At 37.5% G+C, this 25,007-nt stretch overlaps 1 protein-coding gene across 3 annotated transcripts in view; it reads right to left on the bottom strand.

Moving 5' to 3' along the window:
* Positions 1–5,183: 5,183 nt before the first annotated feature.
* The window catches only part of PIBF1 (progesterone immunomodulatory binding factor 1), a 202,632-nt gene continuing 182,808 nt past the window's right edge, over positions 5,184–25,007 (bottom strand). Inside the window, exons 17-18 of one of the 3 annotated variants that reach the window (XM_060079826.1) lie at positions 22,251–22,424; positions 5,184–5,233 (exon numbers count right to left, since the gene is read on the bottom strand). In XM_060079826.1, coding sequence (XP_059935809.1) covers positions 5,192–5,233; positions 22,251–22,424 — 216 coding nt within the window. In that variant the 3' untranslated portion in view covers positions 5,184–5,191. Of the gene's footprint in view, positions 5,234–10,597; positions 10,728–22,250; positions 22,425–25,007 lie in introns of those variants that run through there. The other 2 variants (XM_060079825.1, XM_060079827.1) reach the window with 2 other exon arrangements.

The raw sequence follows: 25,007 nt of genomic DNA, 5'->3' as shown, positions 1-25,007 counted from the left end.
ATTGGCAGGCGGATTCTTAACCACTGTGCCACCAGGGAAACCCAAGCCTCTTCTTTTAAGAACAGGGAAAAAAAGATGCTAAGATAGAGATGGAAAATGATCTTGTTTTTCTGGGTAACATGGGATAAAGGGTCATCGAATTAGTTAACGTTTTTTTTCTGCTCTACTGAATGCTTGTTTCACCCCAGAATGATATGTCGAATTGTATTCCCCAATGTGCTGGTATTTGGAGGTGGGGAGGGGGGGTCCTTGGGAGGTGATTAGGTCACGAGGGTGGAACCTTCATGAATTGGATTAGTGCCTTTATAAGAGACCTCAAGAGCTCCCAAACTTCTTCTGCCAGGTGAGGGCACAGCAACAAGACACAGCTGCCCATGAACCAGGAAATGGGCCCTCACCAGACACTGAGTCTGCTGGCACCTTGATCTTGGACTTCCTAGCTTCCAGAATTGAGAAATAAATTTCTGGTCTTTGTAAGCCATCCAGTCTGATATTTTGTTATAGTAGCCCGAATGGACTGAGACATTTTCCAGCAAAAATTCAATGTAAAAAAAAAATCAGGAAGCAAATATCATTTCTTTTTTCCTTCCTTTCTTTCTACCATTCAACAAAATTTTGAAGGACAATTTTTCTGTACCAGGCACTGTGCTAGGTGCTGGGGGTACAGTAGTGTCAGATAAGATTTTCTGCTTTCCTGGAATATGTATTCTGCTTAGGAGGGACAGGCAATGAACAAATAAGAAAATAAGAATTTCAGATATTGCTCTAAAGAAAATAAAGCAAATGGAATGTAGAGGGGCAGGTGTGTGGCCTGGGTAGTATGTGTGAGGAGGAAGGGGCTGAACCCTAAACCCCGAAATGGGAATTTAAGGAATTATGTATCTAAATATTGAATAAGTTATAAAATCCAGGTATTTAAAAAATAAATTCAAAACTATTTATGGAGCCAAAGAAAATCATATCAATATCTGCATACTTATGCCAAAACCATTTACTCCTGATTCTATAAAGCGAAAACAAGTATCGTTTTTTTTAAAAAGCAAAACCAAAAACAATTCACTTGTCTGCATGAATATTTGCTGGAACAATCACATGCTAAATTTTATTTCACCTATACTGAAACAAAGGTACCTAAAGAACCTGATACTGAACACCCCAAATGGACAAACATGTTGTGATTATATTTGACCATATAATTTATTTTGATCAACTGGACGGACACACCAGTTAATTCTACAATTAACGAATACACATATATATTTGTGGGCATTCAGTGCCACATAAGACATGGCTGTTGTTTATGCTTGCCCACAAATTCATTGATTCAACCATCTTATATTGAGTATTCGTTGTGTGCAAGGCATTATTCTAAGCTCTGAGGACACCAGGGGGAGGATATGCCCTCCTAAAGTTCTTTGTCCTCCTAAAGTTGGCCTTAGTGGCCATCGTGTTATATCCTGTAGTTACCAAAGGTAATAGGAATTAAACAAGTGTTTTCCTTATTTGTTCTAGGTCCCTAGGGTCATAGCTTTGTTCTAGCTCCTGGTGAAAGTTTTTTAAATAGATAGATATGTTTAGAAGATCCTAGAAGGAAATAAAAGTGAGGTAACATTTTATAGAATAGGTGGTGTGTTCCTGGAACTGTGTTAGTAACCAGTAATGATAATGATCCAATCTTGCTAATAATAGTAAATCAAGATGATCATACCAAAAATAAATGGAAGGAAGCAAAAGTAAAAGAGGCAGATTTATGACTCTGATTGCGGTATTACAAATAAGTGAGCAGAGTAATGAGAGAGAAGTCATCAGCAGTTTAGAATGTCTACACATATTTTAGAGCACAGTTTTGAATGTTAGTGACATTTCTGCTACATTTAACAACTTGCTTAATAAAGCAATAACAGATGGCATTCAGGGAATTACATATGCTATGAACTTTGAAGGTTTAGGGGATAGAAATTTAATTTTAGATTCCCAGTAAATGTTTTAATTGTCCTACGGTTATTAAAGAGAGGATAATACATGATTAGATATAGAAAATAGAGGGGGGAACTTCCTTGGTGGTGCAGTGGATAAGACTCTGTGCTCCCAATGCAGGGGGCCCGGGTTCAATCCCTGGTCAGGGAACTAGATCCCACATGCATGCCACAACTAAGAGTTCACATGCCACAACTAAGGAGCCAGTGAGCTGCAACTAAGGAGCCCGCCTGCAGCAACTAGGACCCAGCTCAACCAAATAAATAAGTAAATAAATAAATATAAAAAAATAGATTAAGTAAATACCTGATACAAAGTATCAGATCAAAGAAGATACAAAAACAAGTTCATTATTCTGATTCAGAGAACAATTTACTAATTAAAGGAAATAAAAAAGAAAGCTTTTCAAAAAAAAGAAAAGCAAAGAGGGAGAGGGAGTGAGAGGGGAAAGGGAAGAGAAAGGAAGACTTAATAAGTATAGGGCCATGGAGAATTTCATAGTACCTTCCTGAAAATGATGTCATTGGAAATATACAGCAGTGGTATAAATAAATCCTATTATTTAAAGACAATGTTTATAAGGTGATTAAAGTGACTTTTGCATTTCAATTGTATTTAAATGACTTAGGTAAGATATGAGCTACAATCTCCTTTTTAAAGAGGGATGTTAAAACAGAAGTCTGAACAATGACTTCAAAATCACATGACAGTAGCAGTGATGAAATCACTAGCAGAAACAAATGAAATACAACTTGTGAAGCTGGCATGGAGCACAAAGGTATTGTGGCACATAAGGACCAAGCAGTCCTCTGGAGTGAAAATAAAATCACCAGTTTACTGGATTAGGGCAGACATGAGCACAGTCACCTAGAAGGCAGGCTCATAGGCTCCCAGAAGGACTAGAATGTAAATTACAGAGGTATAGGCAATGTGGTAATGGCAGGGTGAGGCCAGGACTGTTAACCTAAAACCTATAAAATCAGAGTCTGGATGGCATTGCCCATTCTAGTATTGTCCAGGGCAGTGGTTTTAAAGCTTTTTTAAGAACTAGAGGAGGAAGGACGCAGTATTCTCGGCAGAGGAAACAGCCGTGGTGAAGATCCTGAGGAAAAAAGGGGTTGGAAGAGTTTAAGGAACTGCAAAAAGGCCACTGAATTATGTAAAGAGTAGCTCAAAAGGAGCTTGAAAAGCAGGTACGGTTGCACCCCATAGGCTGCGGCAGCGTGGGGAGCTGGCTGGCACCTCAGAGCAGAGGGTGCGCATCCCTGTCCAGCGCCAGCTGGGTGGTTTGGGGGTCTTTATCCCATCTCACCGCTGAAATCTGGGTCCCACTGAATCTGGATCCTTTCTCCTGAGAGCCGGCTGGTGAACACTTACAAGCACACCCCTTGATACTGTGTAAGGGACACAAATTTTTTTTTACTGTATTTTAAAAAATTGTCAAAGATCTGGCGGTTTTGAGAATCAACATGCTAATTATAGGGTGATATAGTAAAAATATTATAAAAATGTTTCACGAATATTTAGAAGTCATGGCAATTCCCCCCACCCCCTTCACGCTTGGCTTTACTTGGAAGGAAACTATAATCATAAACTAACCAAAAGGTGTTCAATGCATTTCCCTAAGATGGCAAAGCTGTTACTCAAGTTTTTGGATCAGTTTCTAAAATTTCTTTTGATTTATTGGGCTTATGTTTTGATTATTTAAAAGAAGAAATTGCAATTAAAACAATTTTTTTTTCTCTGTTCTTAATCCATTTAGTCCACATGCTGGGGAATTTTAGAAAATTAAAGAAAAATTGTACTTGTATTATAGCTTTTTCTGTGTTTGAAACTACAAATTAGTTTTATGAAGCTGGCAGCAATAAAGGACATTGCTGTATTATATGCTGTGGAATAACAGCTTAAATCTTTAAAGCTTAAAACGTTTTTTTCCTAGTAAGTAATACATAAGCATTTCTATTATTAGAAGAAAAGAGAACTGTTTTATATTGCATCTGGGTTAAGAGGACAGTCATTTTTATTCTATTCCATCCCACTCTATTTGGAGGCAATATGTTAGATTCTAAACTGCTAAATACAGTTGAGAGTCTGTTTCATTAGGTCACAGAATTAAGTGTATTAGGTAGTGTTAGGTTTTTGAATTAGAAAGTGCCCAACTATAAAATAAGGGAAAACCCCCCCTGAAAAGTAGAAATAATATATCAAAAGTTAGCTTCATTTAAAAGAAATTTATGAAGATTTTTCTAAACTGTAGGTACTCTCGTTGAATATAAAGGAAACATAACATATGTCTAGTACAAGAACTAAAAGAACTGGCTTCTAACTGCGGGTAATAAAATATGCTTTAATCTATCTATTTAGAAGCATTTATCCTGATAATGCCAGCACAGAAGTCTTTTTTTATTTTTAAATAAAGTTATTTATTTTATTTATTTATTTTTGGCTGCATTGGGTCTTCGTTGCTGTGCAGGGGCTTTCTCTAGTTTCGGTAAGTGCGGGCTACTCTTCGTTGCCATGCACGGGCTTCTCATTGTGGTGGCTTCTCTTGTTGCGGAGCATGGGCTCTAGGCGCAAAGGCTTCAGTAGTTGTGATGCGCACGCTCAGTAGTTGTGGCTCACAGGCGTAGTTGCTCCGTGGCATGTGGGATCTTCCCGGACCAGGGTTCGAATTCGTGTCCCCTGCACTGGCAGGCGGATTCTTAACCACTGCACCACCAGGGAAGTCCTCATTTAAAAATTTTCAATTAAATTTACTGAAATATGATATACTATGCTCTCAGCTTGTACCTAAACTGCAATTTGTTCCATTTTCTAAGTTCATATCTTATAATGCCTTGTATAAACTGTAGATTAAGCTCTAAATAAAAAATTGTAGTGTCTAAAAAAGGAAAAAGATCATTATTCTCTGTGGAGAATGGTTTGGAGAGAGGCATGAGTAGATTTAGGGAGACTGGTTAGGAGACTGACATAATCTAGGGAAGAGGACATGAGGATTCGAGCTAAGGTGGTGATAGAAATTCACGAACAGGAAATGAAATACAAAGTATAAAATTAAAGAAGTTGAGGGCTTCCCTGGTGGTGCAGTGGTTGACAGTCCACCTGCCGATGAAGGGGACACGGGTTCGTGCCCCGGTCCAGGAGGATCCCACATGCCACGGAGTGGCTGGGCCCGTGAGCCATGGCCGCTGAGCCTGCGCGTCCGGAGCCTGTGTTAAGCAGTGGGAGAGGCCACAACGGTGAGAGGCCCACGTACCTGAAAGAAAAAAAAAGTTGAAATCTTTAAAAAAATCTTAAATTAGAATTGGATATACTGGTAGGAACTCATGATTTTCCCCTCTCTATTTAAAAACACTTATTTCATAACTCTGTCTACTGAAAAAGCCTAGAAACATTGAGGGCCTAGAAACAATGAACATTCCCAGTGCCCAGAATGACTCATTCATTCTTCGTGGTGTCATTAAGCTTGGTGTATTTTTTGTTTTGCCTACAGACTGGAAGTTAAGTCTGAAGACTTGATCTGATTCAGGTTATTTATTTATTTTTTTGCAAGGATACTGCATAGGTGTTTTATTTTGTTTTTATTTGATTAATTCATTTAATTAATTTATTTTTGGCTGTGTTGGGTCTTCATTGCTGCACATGGGCTTTCTCTAGTTGCGTCGAGCAGAGGCTGCTCTTCATTGCGGTGTGCAGGCTTCCCATTGCGGTGGCTTCTCTTGTTGCAGAGCACAGCACCTAGGCGCCCGGGCTTCAGTAGTTGTGACGCACAGGCTCAGTAGTGTGGTGCATGGGCTTAGTTGCTCTGCGGCATGTGGGATCTTCCTGGACCAGGGCTTGAACCCATGTCCCCTGCATTGGCAGGCAGATTCGTAACCACTGAGCCACCAGGGAAGCCCTAGGTGTTGTTTTATACTTCATGATACATCACATCAAGAGTCACATAAATCAACATAATCTAAGGTTGATTAGAGCATTTTGGTGGTTATGACCTGATATAAAGTTCTGCGATATCCTCTAACTGCTTTAGCATTCATTGGTGATTGATGCCTGAATCATTTCATCAGGGGTTACTAAATGGTGATTTCCTAACTCTTACCTTTCTTTTTTTTTAAACATCTTTATTGAGGTACAACTGACATACAATAAACTGTACATTTAAAAAAGTAGAATTTGATAAACATTTTTATACATATACACTCCCATGAAACCACCACCATAATCAAGATAGTGGACATATCCATCACCCCAAGATTTATTTTGCCCTTTTATATATTTGGAAATTTTCATAATCGAAAGTTTAAAAAAAGGGAACTGTTTAAGAGCTAGATCATCTGGGTGTGGTGACTGAAGCTTGAGGCCTAATGAGAAAAGGGTCTGGAATGACTCATAGGTTTGTAATACAAGCCATTGAATGGCCACTGATATGAGCCATTTATTGAAACTGGGAACACTGGAGAAGAAACTTGGTGGATTCAGTTTTGCACATGTTAAGTTTAAGGTCACAATGAGACATTCAAGTAGAGATGTCAAGTAGGCAGGTCCTATATTAAAAGGTAACAGTTTGGACTAGGGATATAAACTTGGGAATATTGGCATATAGTAACTGAAGCCAGGGAGCAGAAATTATCAAGAGAATAAGTACAGAACAGAAAAAAGACTTAAGGGGGAAGACACTTTGAAAAACTCTAATGTTTTATGATCATCTAGAAGAGGAGCAAGGGGGAAAGCGAGAGTACAGTATTGCAGAAGCCAAGGGAAAACAAGGCAAGAACACATCATTTGTGTTTATCCCATTAAGTCACATTCTGTATAATAGTTTTACTTTTCGCTCACAACTGATACATTACGATTTATAACCAGTAAGTGTGGGCATACTCCTGAAAGATGTGTCATCTTTAGTTCATTAACAGAATTAAGTCTCTGAGTCCTGTAAGGCTGAGGACTAGACCATGGGCTCTGTAAATCAACGAAAGTAAACATTACCTTGGAGGACTCTAGATAGCTGTTTGGCTGGCGAGTTTTGCTTGGTGACCTCCAAGCCTCAGGAAGTCTTTCTTTGAAGCATTTACAGTACTAATTACTTTTTTAAAGGAGTAATATTTAAGACAAACTCTTTTGTTTTGTCTATCATTAGTCTCTCAGGATCGTAAAATAAAAGGGAAACTGGCTCATTAACAACTTCAACCTCCCCTAAAGGTGGGAATCTGGCCTTAAACTTCCTGGTGATTATCCAACCACTGCCTGTACAACACAGTGACTCTGGGTCACTGTGTGATAGGGTGAGAGAAAGGGGGAAAGGGGAGTTGTTTAATGAGTATAGAGCTCCAGATTTGAAAGATGAAAAAGTTTGAGAGACCTGTTGTACAACAATGTGAATAAACTCAACATATTGAAAGCTACACTTAAAAATGGATAGATGGTAAAGTCTATGTTATGTGTTTTTTACCACAATTTAAAAAAAAGTAAGCAGAGGGACTTTGCTGGTAGCACAGTGGTTAAGATTCTGTGCTCCTAATGCAGGGGGCCCGGGTTCGATCCCTGGTCAGGAACTAGGTCCCACACGCATGCTGCAAATAAGGAGCCCGCCTGCCACAACTAAGACCCGACATGACTAAATAAAAATAAATAAGTATTAAAAAAAAAAAAAAAGAGGGCTTCCTTGGTGACACAGTGGTTAAGAATCCACCTGCCAATGCAGGGGACACGGGTTCGAGCCCTGGTTCGGGAAAATCCCACATGCCGCGGAGCAACTAAGCCCGTGAGACACAACTGAGCCTGTGCTCTAGAGCCCGAGAGCCACAAATACTGAAGCCTGTGCGCCTAGAGCCCATGCTCCGCAGCAAGAGAAGGCACTGCAATGAGCAGCCCGCACACCGCAATGAAGAGTAGACCCCGCTCGCCACAACTAGAGAAAGCCCATGCACAGCAACAAAGACCCAATGCAGCCATAAATAAATAAATAAATAAACAAATAAATTTATTTAAAAAATTAGAAAGAGAAAATGAAGGTCTGGAAATTTAAAGAAAAGGCAAGGGTTGTAGTGGTATTAAGAAATGAGCTAGACACTATGGAGAACAGTAAGCAGGTTCCTTAAAAAAGTAAAAATAGAATTACCATAAGACCCAGCAATCCCACTACTGGGCATATACCCAGAGAAAACCATAATTCAAAAAGACACATGCACCCCAATGTTCATTGCAGCACTATTTACAATAGCCAGCTCATGGAAGCAACCTAAATGCCCATTGATAGACGAATGGATAAAGAAGATGTGGTATATATATACAATGGAATATTACTCAGCCATAAAGCGGAATGAAATTGGGTCATTTGTAGAGGCGTGGATGGATCTAGAGACTGTCATACAGAGTGAAGTAAGTCAGAAAGAGCAAAACAAATATCGTATATTAACGCATATATGTGGAACCTAGAAAAATGGTACAGATGAACCACTTTGCAGGGCAGAAATAGAGACATAGATGTAGAGAACAAACGTATGGACACCATGGGGGGAAAGCGGCGGCGGGGGGTGGTGCTGTGATGAATTGGGAGATTGGGATTGACATGTATAAACTGATGTGTATAAAACGGATGACTAATAAGAACCTGCTGTATAAAAAAATAAAATAAAATTCAAAAATTCAAAAAAAAACCCCAAAACAAAAATAAGCTAGAATAGATTCTGTGATACTAAAAAGAAAAAGAAAAACACTCTGATTTTTAATATATTAAAAAAAAAGTTACATCACTGTATCTCATCTGTGCCCAAATTCATCAAATAAACGTTTACAGCTTAAATTCAAGGCACAGTGCTAAATACTGAGAACCAAAAACAGCTTAAGAACTAGTTCTTGCCTTCAAGGAAATGGACAAGTAAGCAATTATTATAAAATATGGTAAGCAGAATTAGAGATGTAGAGTACAGAGTACATAAATTACTATGGTAGAACAGATAGAACTTTCTGGAAGGAGTGGCATCTGAATTAGAAAATTCACAAATGTCATCTAAAAAGATTTCATACCACAGTCTAATCCTGAGCTTTACTAATGGTAGGATATGATAGAAAGAACTATGTTTTTTTAAAGGAGTAATTCATATCTAGAAATGAAAGGAAAGGAAGAGGGAAAAAAATAGGGATTTGGAGGGAGGAACACTTCCTCAATTTCCTCATCACTGCATTTTCTAATTTTAAAATCAGCTCCAAATTTTCCTGCTTCTGTGCCTCTGTCCACACCATAACTTTAACTTGGATAATCAATCAGTATTCCTTTATATTAAAATACGTACATATAACAAACAGGGTTGACTGAACTAAACTATAAAATGCTTTTCGATTAATAAGTAGAGGTGAAAATAAAACAGACATTCTCTTCTAGCATTTTGGAAGGAAACAAATTACGCTACAAATTTAGTTTTAATGAATTATAAGGGCATCTGGATTTAGGATGCGTGCCTGAGAAAGGCCGTTTTCACAAATCTTTGTTGCAGAAAGTCGTATTTTAGATGTATCCAAACGAAATAAAAGGGAAGGATGAGATTAGGGTTTTTAGGCCAACCGTAGATTTACAAGTGCATATTACTATCAGAGGCTTTTTCTGTTCTCTCACACTCAACTAATAGCCTATGATACTGTAAACTTTCAAAGAACACAGTGATTAGATAGATTCCTTTTTCATATATACCGGGATAATCAGTGATTTGCGCATCAGTGGTGCTTCACTAGGAGGTGGGGGTGATGTGCGACCCTGAGGGACAGAGAGGGTTCTGACTGTCACAACTTGGGCTGGGGGTGCGGGTGCTACTGTCATCTAGTGGTAGAGGCCAGAGATGCTGACAAACATCCCACAAGGCAAAGAACTGCCCCACTCCTGTCCTGAATAAAGAATTGTCCAGCCTCTATGTCAACAGTGGTTGAGCAAATCTGACACATGAAAATATACTTCTTTCTTTTTCTTTTCTTTCTCTTCCACCCCTCTTCTTTCTTTTAAATTGTAACTCTTGAATGACAAATGGAGCATATTTTATAACAAGAAAAAGAGAAAATGCTACTGATTTTTTCTTACAGACTAGATATTTGGTCCATACTGCATCTGTTTTGACCAAAGTAACAAGACACTTTCCACCAAAATTTTACTTGACCAATGGAATAACGGACTTTGTACCAGATTGTATTGGTTAATAATAATATGAAATATAAGAAAAAACAGAGCCCAAAGAAAGAATCAGCAATTTATATCCACTTACATGATATCTGACCACCATTATTGGGCATATAAAATGCCTTCTAGTAGACTTCACAGGTGATTATTAATTTAGAAATTGTAAGGTGTTTTGGTATTTGTGTTATGACATTTAAATTCAAAATTTATATAGTTAGAAAAATACTCACCAATATAACAACTAATCAAAATATTTATAAGCCACATGTTTAAAATGCCTTAAAGAATTATGAAAGCGCCAATATTTAAATCATAATAGAGTATACAATATTTATTTTGTAACAAAATAGATAAAACCAAATATTTGCACTTTATGTAGTTTGATTATTATGATAATTTGTTAATTTAACATTCAGTTAAAATAAACTTTAAATTAGCTATTTAAAAAATGTCAAGTACATGATTAAGATAAACTTTGTTCATCAGAAAAAGACCTTCAGGAGTAAATAATGATAGAGTAAATCTGTCCAAAACACTAGGTCTTCATTTTTTGTGTCTTAGACCCCTCAGGCGCTTCTTTTTTGGTCTGTAAAAAAAAGGAAAAAAAAAAAACAAAAACGAAAAGAAGAAGAAAAGAAAATTAAGTAAAATGCTTATAAGGAGGAGAAGAGAAACGATTCAAAGAACTAAGTACCTATATACATTGGGATTCTTATGTAAAATTATAGTAAATAATTGCTTTTTGTAATTCAGAAAGAGAATTAAGGGCAAAGATTTTGTCTTTTGTCAGAAATAATCTCCCACCTGGTATGTCTATTAAAGAAAATACACAGCTGTGTTTTCTGGCTTAAATCCTATATTTAATATATCCTACAGAGGTGAATATTTTATGAATTGATTCTATTTTCAAATAAAATTATTTAAAAAATCAAGGGCACAGCTTCTTTTTAGTTGTCTTATCTATCTACATACAGATACTCATTCACTCAATAGATATTTAGTAAAGAATTTCTAGATCCAAATCATTGTGCTTTGGGTATTCTGAATTGCTAAGTATTTACCAGAGTACTTCTTGGGTTTAGTGCTCAATTATTTCAATGTAAAAGAGCCTGGCTATACAGAATAGTAACAAAAGAGCAGGGAAGGTGGACTGTGATAAAGCACACAGAACTCCCTATATAAGATACTGATGCCAATCGAAACATCTTATTTTATATAATATAATAAATCAAACATGCAGTTACTCCTTTCCCACTTATATCTCCTTAAAACTATGAAGAATCACATTCAATATATATACATTGGCATACAGATAAGTATGATAAGTTACAATTTTATCTTTTTCATATGCCATAGCTGATGCACAAAATGTTAGAAGTGACATCAATGGTCAGCTCCTCTTGCTCTTAGCCATGCCCTTGGGCAGCTTCAATTACCACCAAATACACCAGTAGACCCTCCACCTCCTTCCTCCAGCCCCGTCTGTATAACCATAGCTCCAACTTGAGCTACAAATACTTTTACATGATGCCTAAAGGCAACTAGAATTCAGTATGTCAAAATGAACTCCCCCAATCGCCATATTCTCTGTCTTGGTGAATGGTACCATATTTTGTTCAGTCATCTAAACCAGAAATGTTTGATTCCTCTTCATCTTAGATTTCTCCTTTTTTTCCCACTTGCTATGTTCATTCTAAACAGTCCCTAACATTTGTAGAAATACCTTTTAAACTCCTCATTCTGCTTCTATCTTGACCCCAAAAGGCTTACCTTGGGCCCTCATCATTTCTGGCTTCACTCCTGCAAGAATTTCCTAATTCTGATTTGGCTTTCTCTTCTATTATGTTCATCACCCACAATTCCTCCAAGCTTATCTTTCTAAAATGCAAATCTGCATTAAAACACTTTAGTAGTTTTTCTTTAATAGAAAGTCCATAGTTCTTAGTATTAAAGGTGAAAGAAGCTTCCAGGGTAAAATAAGGAAATCATAGGGAAAAGCCAGGTGCTATCTTCCAAGAGAATTCAAAGGTGACAGGGCCTAACCAAATCCCAAAGAAACCAAAGTACAAACCAGAATGCTAGCTGATCTGCCAGAGGAGGAGTAAGTTCCATTTTGAGAAACTGTGATCTTCACTAGGTCATAATGTAAACTGGTTTTCTTAACTGTGGCTCATGGACAAAAAAATATGAAAGCAACTTCTACAGATCAAGCAAAAGGCATAGAATTTGTGTATCAGCATTTTCTCAATCAATGATACTAAAAGTTCTTTTACTACTATGTATGTATAGAAGGTAAATAAAACTTTTGATATTAAAAGGGAATCTTAAAAGGGACTCATAAAGGACAGTACAAGCATTTTAATGGTAGACTGTCCTTCCTGACTACTTCAATCTGTGTCTGGTCCATTGCAGACCATCCGCCCTCCATCCCCTCCTCCCAGTAACTTCTTTCTTCAGATGTGTTAATGAAGTAGCTTTGCCACAGTCGAGTGTACCTCTGCCCTGTGGATTAACTGCTTTCCCACTTCATAAATTGACTTTTCAGTTTTTTGGTCATAGCCATTTAAAATTAGTTTCACAGCTTGTCCCATAGGCCTAATGTATATTCCTTATTCCTAGGTTATTTGGGGGGAACTTCACTATCATTGTCATGTTCAAGCTACATTTAATTTAGAAGATAGGGCCCTGTAGGATCTGGTCCAGGCCTACTTCTCTAACCCTATCTCTTGACACTCTACTACATGAACTAAATTACTTGTAGTTGAGATTAGCTTTATAGTAATTTATTGAACACCTACTATGTATCAGGTCTTTGTGTTAGGTTGTATGGCTATAAAAATGAGTAAGATCCTATGACAGAGCCTGGTGGTTGCCTAGATTACATCTATTTTTCCCCTTTCAATAACAGAACTCTGATGTCATTATGAGAGTAGTAGGCTCATCCAGTGAAAAACTACATTTATCAGCCTCCCTTGCTGCTAGGTGTGGACAAGTGACTAAATTCTGACCAATGGAATATAAATAGAAGATGTTGGGTAGAACTTACAGAAAAATGTCTTTAGAAAAGGAGATGGTATTTCCCCCCATTTCCTCTTGCTTCCTGCTTGGAATGCAGATGTGATGGCTTAGGTTACAGCAGCTATATTGTGATTCTGAGGACAGAGGCCACACACCAAGGATGGTTTGAAGAGAAAGGCAGAAGAAACCTAGGTCCTTGATGACTTCAAAGGGCCACATACTAGCCCTGAAAAGCTTATCTTCAGGCTTTTATCTGAGAGCCAGAACAATCTACTTAAGTCACTGAACTAGCAGTGGAACATAATTCCTAGACACTGACTCTAATCCTTAAGTAAGTTATAGCATTTGTTTCATGCTGTATTTTCTGCACACAGGAAAAGTGTCTGGCATGCAGTAGGTGCTCAATGACATGCTTCCTTTGTTGTTGATTTTTTTTTTTTTTTGTAGCTGGAGCACAGTACAGAATAATGGGTTAAAGTACAGGCTCTGGAATAAGACAGGCTCCAGCCATTTATTTGTAAACTCAGGCAAGTTGATGACCACTCAGTTACTTCACACATAGTATGAGGAGAATAAAAAATAATGGTGCTGGATATTCTGGGTACCCTCAGACCTGCTGTGCCTCAGGATGCTGTCAGTGGTGGCTTATGGTTTCTGATTAGGTTCAGTCAATGGGCTGCAAAGTGGGCTTGTGGGTCACAGGAGAAAGAAGTTGGGATATCTATTCTTCAGCTCCTTCTTTGCCTGGCCATAGTTCGGTAGGAGTAAATTCTTCTATGGAAGACCAAAGTTTCCTACGAAGGTTCTAATTCCTCTCCTTGCCCCTTGAGACCTAGGAGTAGTTATAACTTTGCATATTTACTAAGCCTAAAATGTTCACTATCACCTGTTGGTTTCTACCTCCTTGTGTCTCCTATAGAGGTGTTTCTCACTCCCTCCAATTTATCTCTCCATCTGCCTCGTCTTTCTCCTCCATCACCACCTTTGCTACCTTCTCAATTTCTGTCTGAATTGATATCAGAGTCTGTTGGCTCTTTCTTTCCATTCCTCTAGTTTATCTTTCACTGTTGCTGTCCAGGTCTGAAAATACAAATGTGACCCTCACAGTATTTTGTACTTGCTTCCTATTTGGTATTTATCACACATGTTATATGATACACGGTTTCCATGATCAGACTCTAAGGCACTCTAGGGCAGGGGCCCTGGGCATGGAATAAGGCTTGAATAAATGAATAGCTTCAAAAGAATGTGCCATAGACTCAAAAGACAATTCCATAAGAGGTACTGCAAAATGCTTTGAGATATAGCATGGAAGAACCTTGAGGATGTTATGCTAAGTGAAATAAACCAGTCACAAAAAGACAAATATGGTATGATGCCACCTATGAGGTATATAAAACAGTCAATTTCATAGAAATTCAAAGTAGAGTGGTGGGTTGCCAGGGGCTACAGAGGTGGGGGGGGCGGGGGAAGAAGGGAGGCATTGCTCGATGGATATAGAGTTCCAGTTTGCAAGATGAAAAAGTTCTGAAGACCTGTCTCACAACAATATGAATATACTTAATACTACTAAACTGTACACTTAAAAATGGGTAAAATGGTAAATTGTATATGTTTTTTTATCACAATAAAAAACAAACAAACAAAAAAACCCAAGAGCTTTTTAAAAAAATGTTTTGAAAAAAAGCAGCAATACTGAAAAAGTGTATTGTTTCCAATGTGAGCTACCTGGACTTCGCTGTTAAAGAAAGTTACATATTTTATTAGATATTTTACATTCTAAAATAGAAAAAAACAAAGAGAGTAGTAGGACCTCATTTCCTACATATTTAATAACAAAGCAAGTTTCCATTGGAATCTATTTTTACCTGGGTATACCGCCATTTAACATTTCCTTAGTTTTAAGATAATGATGAGATCTATTAAAGTTCAGCTGCTCAAAAACCTTGAGCATTTGGTTTTACTTCTTTCAGGTCTTTATTTAAGTGTCGTCTTCTCAGGGAGGCCATCCCTCCGTATTCTTCACCCTCCGACTGCCCTGTTTTATTTTTTCCCCATAGCATTTGTCATTTTTTCACTTTCTCTACAATTTATTTTTTGGTTTGTTTGTTGCTTTACAGTCTAATCTCCAAAAAAGAATGTAAGCTTCATGGAGGCAGGAAGTTTTATACCCTTACTGCCTCTAACAGTGCTTGGCACAAAGGAGGTGCTCAATAAACATTTCTTTTTCTTTTCTTTTTTTTTTTTGGTGGCCATGCCATGCAGCTTGCAGGATCTTAGTTCCCCAACCAGGGATTGAACCTAGCACACCACAGTGAAATTGCCGAGTCCTAACCACTGGACTGCCAAGGAACTCCCAATAAACTTTTTCAATGAATGAATGAATGTTGTTTGGGTTTACTATTACAGACGCCTCTCAGTTCAATTTAAATCTGGACATAAAGCCTCATGAGAGTCTATATTCAAGAGTTGCCCCTATGTAATGTGAAAGAAAATGCCACTACAGTAATGTAATAATATGGTTCCAACTAATCAGGTAACACTGCCCTTTATAAGCATAGTGGGCAGTATTTATGATTCTAAGTAACACTGCAATTATTGAGTGGAAATGAAAATAAGCAATAAGATATGAAAATAGCATATTCTGTTGTATGAACTCAAGATATGTTCAATCTTTCTATTGGTAAAGTTCTGTTCTTAGTCACATTATGGTCTGAAACTCAGGTTACCTGCAATTACATTAGGATAGATAGGTCAACTTCTCATCTACATCAGTATCTATGTCTAAACACTACCAAAATTCAAACAAATTCCATGGAGATAATAATGATTCTGGAAAGTTGATTTCTGATTCTCGTGAGACATACATTCTTCATTTCTAGATACTTTGTCAGTAAGGTACTATCCATTAGTGACGGCCCGAAGTTCCAGCCACTGGAAGTTTCTAAGCCTTTACCAACTCCTGATTAGTACTGAGCAACTAGCATTAAGATAGATCACAGTTTGGCAAACTATGATCCATGGTCTGTTTTTGTATGGATTGCCTGCTAAGAACGGATTTAACATTTTTAAAGAAAGGTAAAACCAAACAGAATATGCAATAGAGATGGTATGTGCCTCATAAAGCCTAGAATATTTACTGTCTTGCCCTTTAAGGAAAAATTTGCCATCTCCTGATAGATGACTGTTAAATAAAGTGGGCACAAAAATTCAGATACACAGTTAACTGCTTTTTATTTTGGTAATTCCACTTCTTTACCTATTTAAACAGTAGTGTTTCTTTTATGTTACTATCTTAAAGTTATTTACCCTTTCTACCCATAAGATGGTGCTTTGGGTGACAAATTTTGTTGTGCCTATTCAGTTTTTTTTTTTTTTTTTTTTTTTGCGGTACGCGGGCCTCTCACTGTTGTGGCCTCTCCCGTTGCGGAGCACAGGCTCCGGACGCGCAGGCTCAGCGGCCATGGCTCACGGGCCCAGCCGCTCCACGGCATGTGGGATGTTCCCGGACCGGGGTACGAACCCGTGTCCCCTGCATCGGCAGGCAGACTCTCAACCACTGCGCCACCAGGGAAGCTCCCCAGTTTTTTTTCGGCCACGCTGTACGGCATGTGGGATCTTAGCTCCCCGACCAGGGGTCGAACCCGTGCCCACTGTATTGGGAGCGTAGAGTCTTAACCACTGGACCACCAAGGAATTCCCATGTCTATGCAGTTATTAACAGAGTTAATATTTTAACTGAGGAGGGCCCTATTTTCTGACTATTTCACACTTCTGGTTTTTTTGAATTTAAGACTTTCATAGGTTCCATGGTATGAAACCCTTTTCATAGTATATTTTTCATACACACACACACACACACACACACACATATGACGTGATATTAGACATACAAATTACTTAAAAGTGAGCGTTTATACTGGGAACATTGCATTAATTTTTATGTGCTGGTTTAGATTAGTTATATTTGTAATTTTATAAAGAAACAGCACAAATTAGTGGTGTTAACAGGCCCTGAAGTAAATTGTATTCCAGATGTAGGAAAGAGCTCAGAGGGCTGTGATAAAAACAAATGACAGGATTAACTGTAAACCAACCAGAAGTAATTTACTGTTCCAATGTGATTTGGGAGATAAATAACTGATAAGATGGGTAATTTTGTGTCATCCATAAGCAGGCAACTAAAACTTAATATGTAACTTGGGGATTATAACATATTGAGAAAGAATGCTGACTGATAAATGCAGACATAATAAGCCTGGTGGATTATTCCCGGAATCTAGAAAAAGAGCTAGAAATTAAGAATCTATTAGTGTTCAACCAGTGCCACTTTTCTAAAGAAAAGAAATATTATGTCTAGTAGATATAATTACTTGTTTTCAAAAAAACCCGATAAAAGCTAGGAATTGAGGAAATAAATATTTATGATTCCTCAGAGGCAGGGCCCAACTAAAATGTGTCTAAGAGAGCTGACCCAGCTTTCCTACCAACAAAGTGACAAAAAGAGAAACTGCCCCAGATCATTCAGCCCTCATGGCTCTACTTCCACGCTCACTAAAAAAATTCCTTATTTCTAATTTAGCTTAGAGCTATATTACACCGGGAAGAGGCTGCAATTAGTATTCCTGAGACTCGAAATTGAAAATTATTTTTAAAAATGTAAATGTACATAGCTAGCTATCTTGAGGTCTGAGCATGTTCTGGTGAGATAAATCTAGATTCAACATGAAAAAGTGAGACCAGGGACTTCTCTGGTGGTCCAGTGGTTAAGAATCTGCCTTCCAATGTAGGGGATGTGGGTTTGATCACTGGTCGGGGAACTAAGATCCCACATGCCGTGGGGCAACTAAGCCTGCGTGCTCTGGAGCCCGCACGCCACAACTAGAGAGAAGCTCGGGCGCTGCAACGAAGAGCCCGTGTGTCGCAACTAAGACCTGATGCAGTCAAATAAATAAATAAATATTTTTTTAAAAAAGAAGAAGAAAAGAGAAAGTGAGACCAGAGCTTCAAAACAAATGTGACAAAGCGTTAGAGGTATGAAGAGCAATTGGTTCCCTCAGCTCCTAGACATGGCTGGAGCCCCTTCAATCTACCAGCAAAGTTCATTTACCCCGGTGTGCCATACAAATGCTATACTTTTCTATGTGTGTTATAATGTGAAAAATGTGGGGTGGCACAGAGTTAGGACATGTTCTGCGGTAACACTATCCCAGGGCGGCACCCTGTGTCTTAAGACATCCAATGAATTGTATTCATTATATTAAGTATATTACAAATAACTGCTAAATTCCATTCTAATGAAGTTATAAACTTTTCTTTATGAATAAAGAGAAACACTGCTCTTTATAACCTATCAACTTAAATTAAAAAAATTTTTTTGGTAAAGTACACATAACATAAAATTTACCATCTTAACCATTTTTAAGTGTACAGTTCAGTGGCATGGGGTATGTTCACAGTTCATTGCTGTGCTACCATCAACACCATCCATCCTCAGAAGTCTTTTCATCTTGTCTAACTGAAACTCTGCACACATTAGACAATAACTCCCCATGCCCCCTGGTCCCTGGTAACCACCATTCTAATTCCTGCCTCTTTGAATTTGACTACTCTAGGTATATCCTATCCACTGTATTTTCCTTTTTTCCAAAGGAAAAGTGTTAAGTGGTGAAATGACTGAAGTCAGGCATAAGAATGTAGTAAGAGAGGAATCAAGTCTAGATTATTAAACATCCTAGTTTTGAATAATGAAAAGGAACACAAATTAGAAAATGTTTTGTGAGTATTAAACTCTCTGCCCTTGGAATTTCTCACTCTTTAACCCTTATTGTCCTTGTCAAAACCTAGACATTGTTCAAGGTCAACCTCAAATACTTTCTTTTCCTGGAGTCCATCAACATCACATTATCTCTTCTTTCTTTGAATTTCCATAGCAGTTTATATTTCCTTTAAAGTAGTTTGTATTTCCTTCCAAGACCATGGCCTTGGAAGTTGCTGCTTTCACTCTCCCTGGAGTTTATTTAGTTTAACACTAAAGTTCCCCACACAGTTTAGAGTTTTAACGGCTAAGAAGATAACTAAATTGGGGAGGCAAATAACTGTTGTTGTTGTTGTTTTTTAATGCTATGTTACCAGATGTTTATTGAGTACCTGCTTTGATCATGTGCTATGTAAGGCAATGGGAACACAGCTTCTATCCTCAAAGCACTTACATTCTGTGGTTCAATTTAGTCTTTGTTGGTGCATCAAATGCCTAAAAAAACAATTCTCCCACATCTGTGATTTCAACAGTCAGAACTTTTCTATAAAGTACACCTTTTGGCGTTGTCTTATGTAAATATCACATGAGCACTGCAAAACGTTCATATGATTATACAGATATGAAAAGAAAAATGTCTCAAGCTTTTATTCCTCCCATTCCTCCTCTGTAACACAGCTCTACGCTCACCCCACTGCCCATTTAACAGGGGCTTTGTATGTCTTCCTCATATTTTCAGTGCACATATAAACACGCATCCATCCATCCATCTGTCTATCATTGAATTTAATATCAGGGAAAAATACCAACAGCAAATAATATCAGCCAAAGGATCTGGAAGTAAATTAGAAATGTTTCCCTTTTAGCTATAAAACCATAAGATTATGTAATGATTAGATCTTATTTTCAAATATTTGCACCATAAATTCCTTATTGACAAGATGAGAGAAAAACGTAAGAAAAGCACTATTATGGAAAATTGAAAATACTGAAAATAATAACCGTAAAAATTATGATGCCTTAAGAGAATCATGGATGTTAGTATAAAAGAAGTCCAGCCCTCATTTCATGTAATCTCCTTCCTAATTTTATAGATAAGAGCCAGTTCAGGGCATTTAAATGACTCGCCCTAGGTGACCTAGTCTGTTCCCATTCCTAATTCTGCAGTATTAGCACATAGTCTTGATTTGACTGGTTTACAGCATGATATCTGAGTTTTCATTAGGATGTAGCTGAGATCATACCTTTTTTGAAAAATTTTCCCTTGTATACAAAAGTTTATTATAGAAAAAAAGAAAATACAGGTAAGCATAAAGAAGGAAATAAAAACTACCCAATTAATACTTCATATTTCAAATCTTCCTCATTTTCTTTTCATTGTAGAACCTTATCTCGAGATACTGGAGAAATCTGTTACTTATGTACTGGTGACAGGATTTCAGAATATCAGGTTACCAAGCTAAAGTCAGAAATGTAGGAGGGTCAGGGTCAGAAGGAATAGTTCATTGCTTGGAACAGAGAAGGGTCAGAAAAGCAGATCAGGGAGTGTGATAGGCTTTAAGTATGTGGCTGTATCTTGCGGTTTTCAACCAATCCTACGTTTTCCATTAGCATCTATGTATTCAGTCTGCTCTCTTCTTGTAGATTATAATATAATAATAGACACATCACACTGTCTGTCACAATCTTAGCCGACTTTCTGAGGGAAACTTGCCTAGCCATGGCCCTTCTGAATAAATAGCCCTAGGCAACTTTCCCTGGTACCCTGTGACCCCTGGTCACAGGTAAGGGCAGCCATTCAGTAGGCTGGCTAATAACCTTAACTAGTCTTGCCACAAGGGGTATCTGCCAACAAGGAGAAGCTGGGCCAGTTAAACTTGCTTTTGGAAAACACAGGAAGAACTGGGTTATAAGAGAGGAGATTAGGGAAAGGATGCATAGAAGTACGTCTCAAGACAAGGGGCTGTGAGCAAGTTGATGAGGAAGTGGAAAACATGAGTAAGCAGACACCAGGAGAGAAACATAGGGAAGCTGAAGTACCACGAGAGGAAAAGATCTACGTACTAAGCTGTGGAAATCTATACAGCTGCCTTGTACCCAGGCTGGTCAATCTCGATTTCCTGTGTTCTCCATCCTGTTCGCTCAGCCTTTATTGCTACAAGGATCCTTATGATAATTATCCCTTATTTCATTTAGATTGTAACTCTCATTTTTTTTTTAAAGGAGGTTGAACTATGTAATCACCAAGCAAGCTCTCACATTTCATTGATCTTGCGTAGCATGTTCTGAATGTATAATGAAATAGCTTAGCTCAGAAGTTCCCATACTTGACTGATTATTACAATTATCTAGGGAGTTAAAAAAAATTAAGATTCTGGGGACTTACTGAATCAGAATATCATACAGAAAATCTGGTTTTGAGTCTCTATGTTCAGATGGTAGAAATGTTTCTTCTGAGATATTAAGGTATGGAGGGGAAACCATGTTGAAGTAAAGTGAACTATTTAATAAGGTTCTGTTGCCTTTTGATTCTTATTACTTGTTAAAACATCATTTTCAATATTTCCTAATTTATTTTCTATTTTAATCCAAATTTTTCTAATTTCTTGTTCTTCAACTAATTTCCGGGCACGTATATTTTTACCTAATAATGCATTTCAGTTTTTCAGTTTATGTTGATACGGTTGGTTTTATACTTTATAAGAAAACTCAAAGCAAAATATATTATTTTACAAATAAGAGGGGGCGGGTGATATTTTGCATCCCTTTTATTCTTATGTAAATTTTAAAATGACAAAAACAGGGAATTTTGGTTGGCATTTTCACTGCCGAGGGCCCAGGGTGCAATCCCTGGGCTGGGACTAAGACCCTGCAAGCCACACGGCATGGCCAAAACAAAAACAAACAAACAAACTTCTTTACGCTTATCTGTATTTTTCTTTTTTTTCTACAGTAAACTTCCTTTTATATACAAGAGAAAAATTTTCAAAAGAGGTATGACCTCAGCTACATCCTACTGAAAACTGAGAGATCATGCTGTAAACCAGTCAAATCAAGACTGTCTTTCTGATTCATTTATAAGTCGTCCCTGGAGACTGGAGGAGGACAGTAATAGAGTAATGCTAATTCCTAGGCAAGTCTGATACGTTAACTAGAAATATAAACCCCAACTATCAACTGTTAAGATAGGTAACATATACATTCAGAAAAAGGATAAATACAGACCTTTTAAAGTTAGTTTGAAACCACTATGAGAGGAAAGAAATTTAAGTAAAATATATTTAGTGACAATAAGAGACACTAACATTCTAAGTTAATTTTTATTGTACTTACAAAGAGTGTTGGTTTGGGTATAAATATATTGTCTTCATGTTCTCTAGGCACATTCAAAGTCTTTGATTTCTGCTTTCTTGTCTCATTTTTGGATTCCATTTTAGTAAAAAGCAAGTTGTCCTCAGAACGCTTACTATGCATATTAATGATAATCTGTTTCATTGCTGCAAATTCCTGTTGTGTATGAAAATAGAAGATGGAAGTATGATTTTAACAAGCAGACTCATAATGTTGATGTTAAAATATTTATTTTTATTCTTGAAGTAGAAAAAACATTTGAAGCAATTACTACACTATATAAATGGGGAAAGTTGTGAAAAAACAACATATTAATATTCAATAATTATGCACATGAATCTCATAGTCATTAATACCGTTAAATGATAAACATATCATTCCAAAGGGGAAAGGGGGTAGGGATAAATTAGGAGCATGGGTTTAACAGACATATACTATTATACATAAAAGAGATAAGCAACAAGGATTTACTGAACAGCATAAAGAAATATATTCATCATCTTGGAAAATAATCTGAAAAAACATGTATAAATGACTCACTTTGCTGTACACTTGAAACTAACAATGGTATTGTCAACTATACTTCAATTAAAAAAATTATTATTCTGTAGCCTAGTGGTTCCCCAATTTTTCTGCACATTGTAATCACCTGTGGAGCTTCAGAAACAACTGATGCCTGTGTCCCACCCTCAGAGACTCTGAGATAATTGGGTTGGGGTGTGACCTCGGCTCTGAAATTTTTTAAAGATCCCCAGGTGATTCTAACATATTTGGGAACCACGGGCATAGCTACTTTCCCCTGTAGTTTCTCTACACATGCTTGATAGGTACATCATTTAGGCACTTAGCTTCTTCTCTTCTACCTCTTAAACTATTCCATTTCCTTTTGAAGTCTTACATGAAGATGCAAGGGAAAAAGAGTCCAAAAATTTTTTTCTTGCCTATTAATCAGCAGTTCAAACAGTAAGTTTAATATAGCTTCAGGATTTCTTTAACCATGTTATTCCCAGGCTCACAGACATAGAAAACAAACTTAAGGTTACCAAAAGGGAAAGGAGGTGGGGAGGGATAAATTGGGAATTTGGGATGAACAGATACAGACTACTATATATAAAATAGATTAACAACAAGGACCGACTGTATACCACAGGGAACTGTCTTCAATATCTTGTAATAAACTGTAAGGGAAAAGAGTCTGAAAAAGGATATATATATATATAAAACGGAATCACTTTGCTCTACACCTGAAACATTGAAAATCAACTATACTTCACTAAAAACAAAACAAAACATATTATTCCCTCTTCTTTTACAAATGAAAACCTGAGTTAGCTGTATCAGTCGTTGTTTGAACTAAGAATTCATTATGCTGAACTCCTTGAAGAACCCGGATCAAAATTTCCACTCCTTCCCTTTTCCAAGTCTTTTTTGTCTTTTATTTTCCCCCATAGTCAAACCTTTAGCACCAAACATTAACTAGTCGATATTTATGCTTAATTACTAAATTGATTCAATCAAACACAAGAATATGGAGAGAGGGCGGACTGAACTCTCCTTTACCTTATTATCTGTACAACAGTGGTAGGCTGTGTTGGTGGTAATTTTTTCCTATTCTTTTATTGCATCTTCATGCCAAGACACAGAAGTTAGGGCGACAGAAAGATGTTCTGCTCTCTTCTACTAATCTGTTTATAGACATCGGCTCTGTGTCAGAGCAAGTTCCTACAGGCCTTTTTTTTTTTTCTGGCTGTCATTAGTTCTATTTAGAACCATCTAGCTTGAGTGGGTATTTTAAAACAGAGCTGTTGAGTTTAAGCCACAGAGTCTTAATAAACCTCAGGGCCAAGAGAGGAGCTGGAAGAAACGGTGCCAGAATCCACTTTCTCATTTCTGCAGGAGAGACTGGCTTGGCCAATGCACATGAGGATGTGTCTACCTTCAGAAACTGCCAGTCTGATACACTTTTATTTCACCCTTTTGAGGACTCATTGCTTTTGAGATTGTTACTTCATTTACATGCTTCCCTTTAGTGAAGTATATACCACTGATTTAATGTTAAACATGTATTGTGTTAGGGTAGACTTCAGCTCCTTCTCTACTTACCACACGATAAGTAGAGGGGAGAGGGGAGATGACGGTCTCTCAGCCTATCAAAAAAAAAAAAAAAAACAAACACTTTTTATCTGAAAGAACCTCTTTTTACTAGCCGTAACTTTTGTGCCTTGGCATGAAGAGAAAATAAAATAATAGGAAAAAATTTCCTCTAACACAACCTACCACTCTATTACAGATAAATAAGGTCAAGGGGATCATACCTCCTGGCAGAAGGGAAGGGAGGGAGAGCAAGGCTGAGGAAGGAGAAAAGGAAGGAGTTGGTGGGGTACCAGGCAGAGGGCTTTGGCTCCTAAGTGCCCAAGAGGAGGCCATAGTTTTGTTGCTCTTTGGCTTCACCTGCTGCTCATATAGGAACAGTTACAGGAAACAGATCACCCCTGATGCTGGTCAGGAGACAGAAGGGAAATTCACAGGTTTTTGCTTTATTTAGACTAGGATCACCCCAACTTAGGGTGCTGTCACAGTACCACTTTTGTTCATCTGATAGTATTATACAATGTTAGCACGGGTTTTTGAAATCTAAGTAAAGAACACTGAAAAAGCAACAGAATTCTGTAAAATTCCTATTAAGATAATACACAGCTACAGTGGACACCAAAATAACATGCAGAACAATTCTGCTCA

Source organism: Mesoplodon densirostris, chromosome 17, assembly GCF_025265405.1.
Source record: "Mesoplodon densirostris isolate mMesDen1 chromosome 17, mMesDen1 primary haplotype, whole genome shotgun sequence".
In the NCBI taxonomy this organism is placed as follows: domain Eukaryota; kingdom Metazoa; phylum Chordata; class Mammalia; order Artiodactyla; family Ziphiidae; genus Mesoplodon; species Mesoplodon densirostris.
Note: the sequence above shows the minus strand (reverse complement) of the source record. Positions and strands in the feature narration are given on the sequence as shown.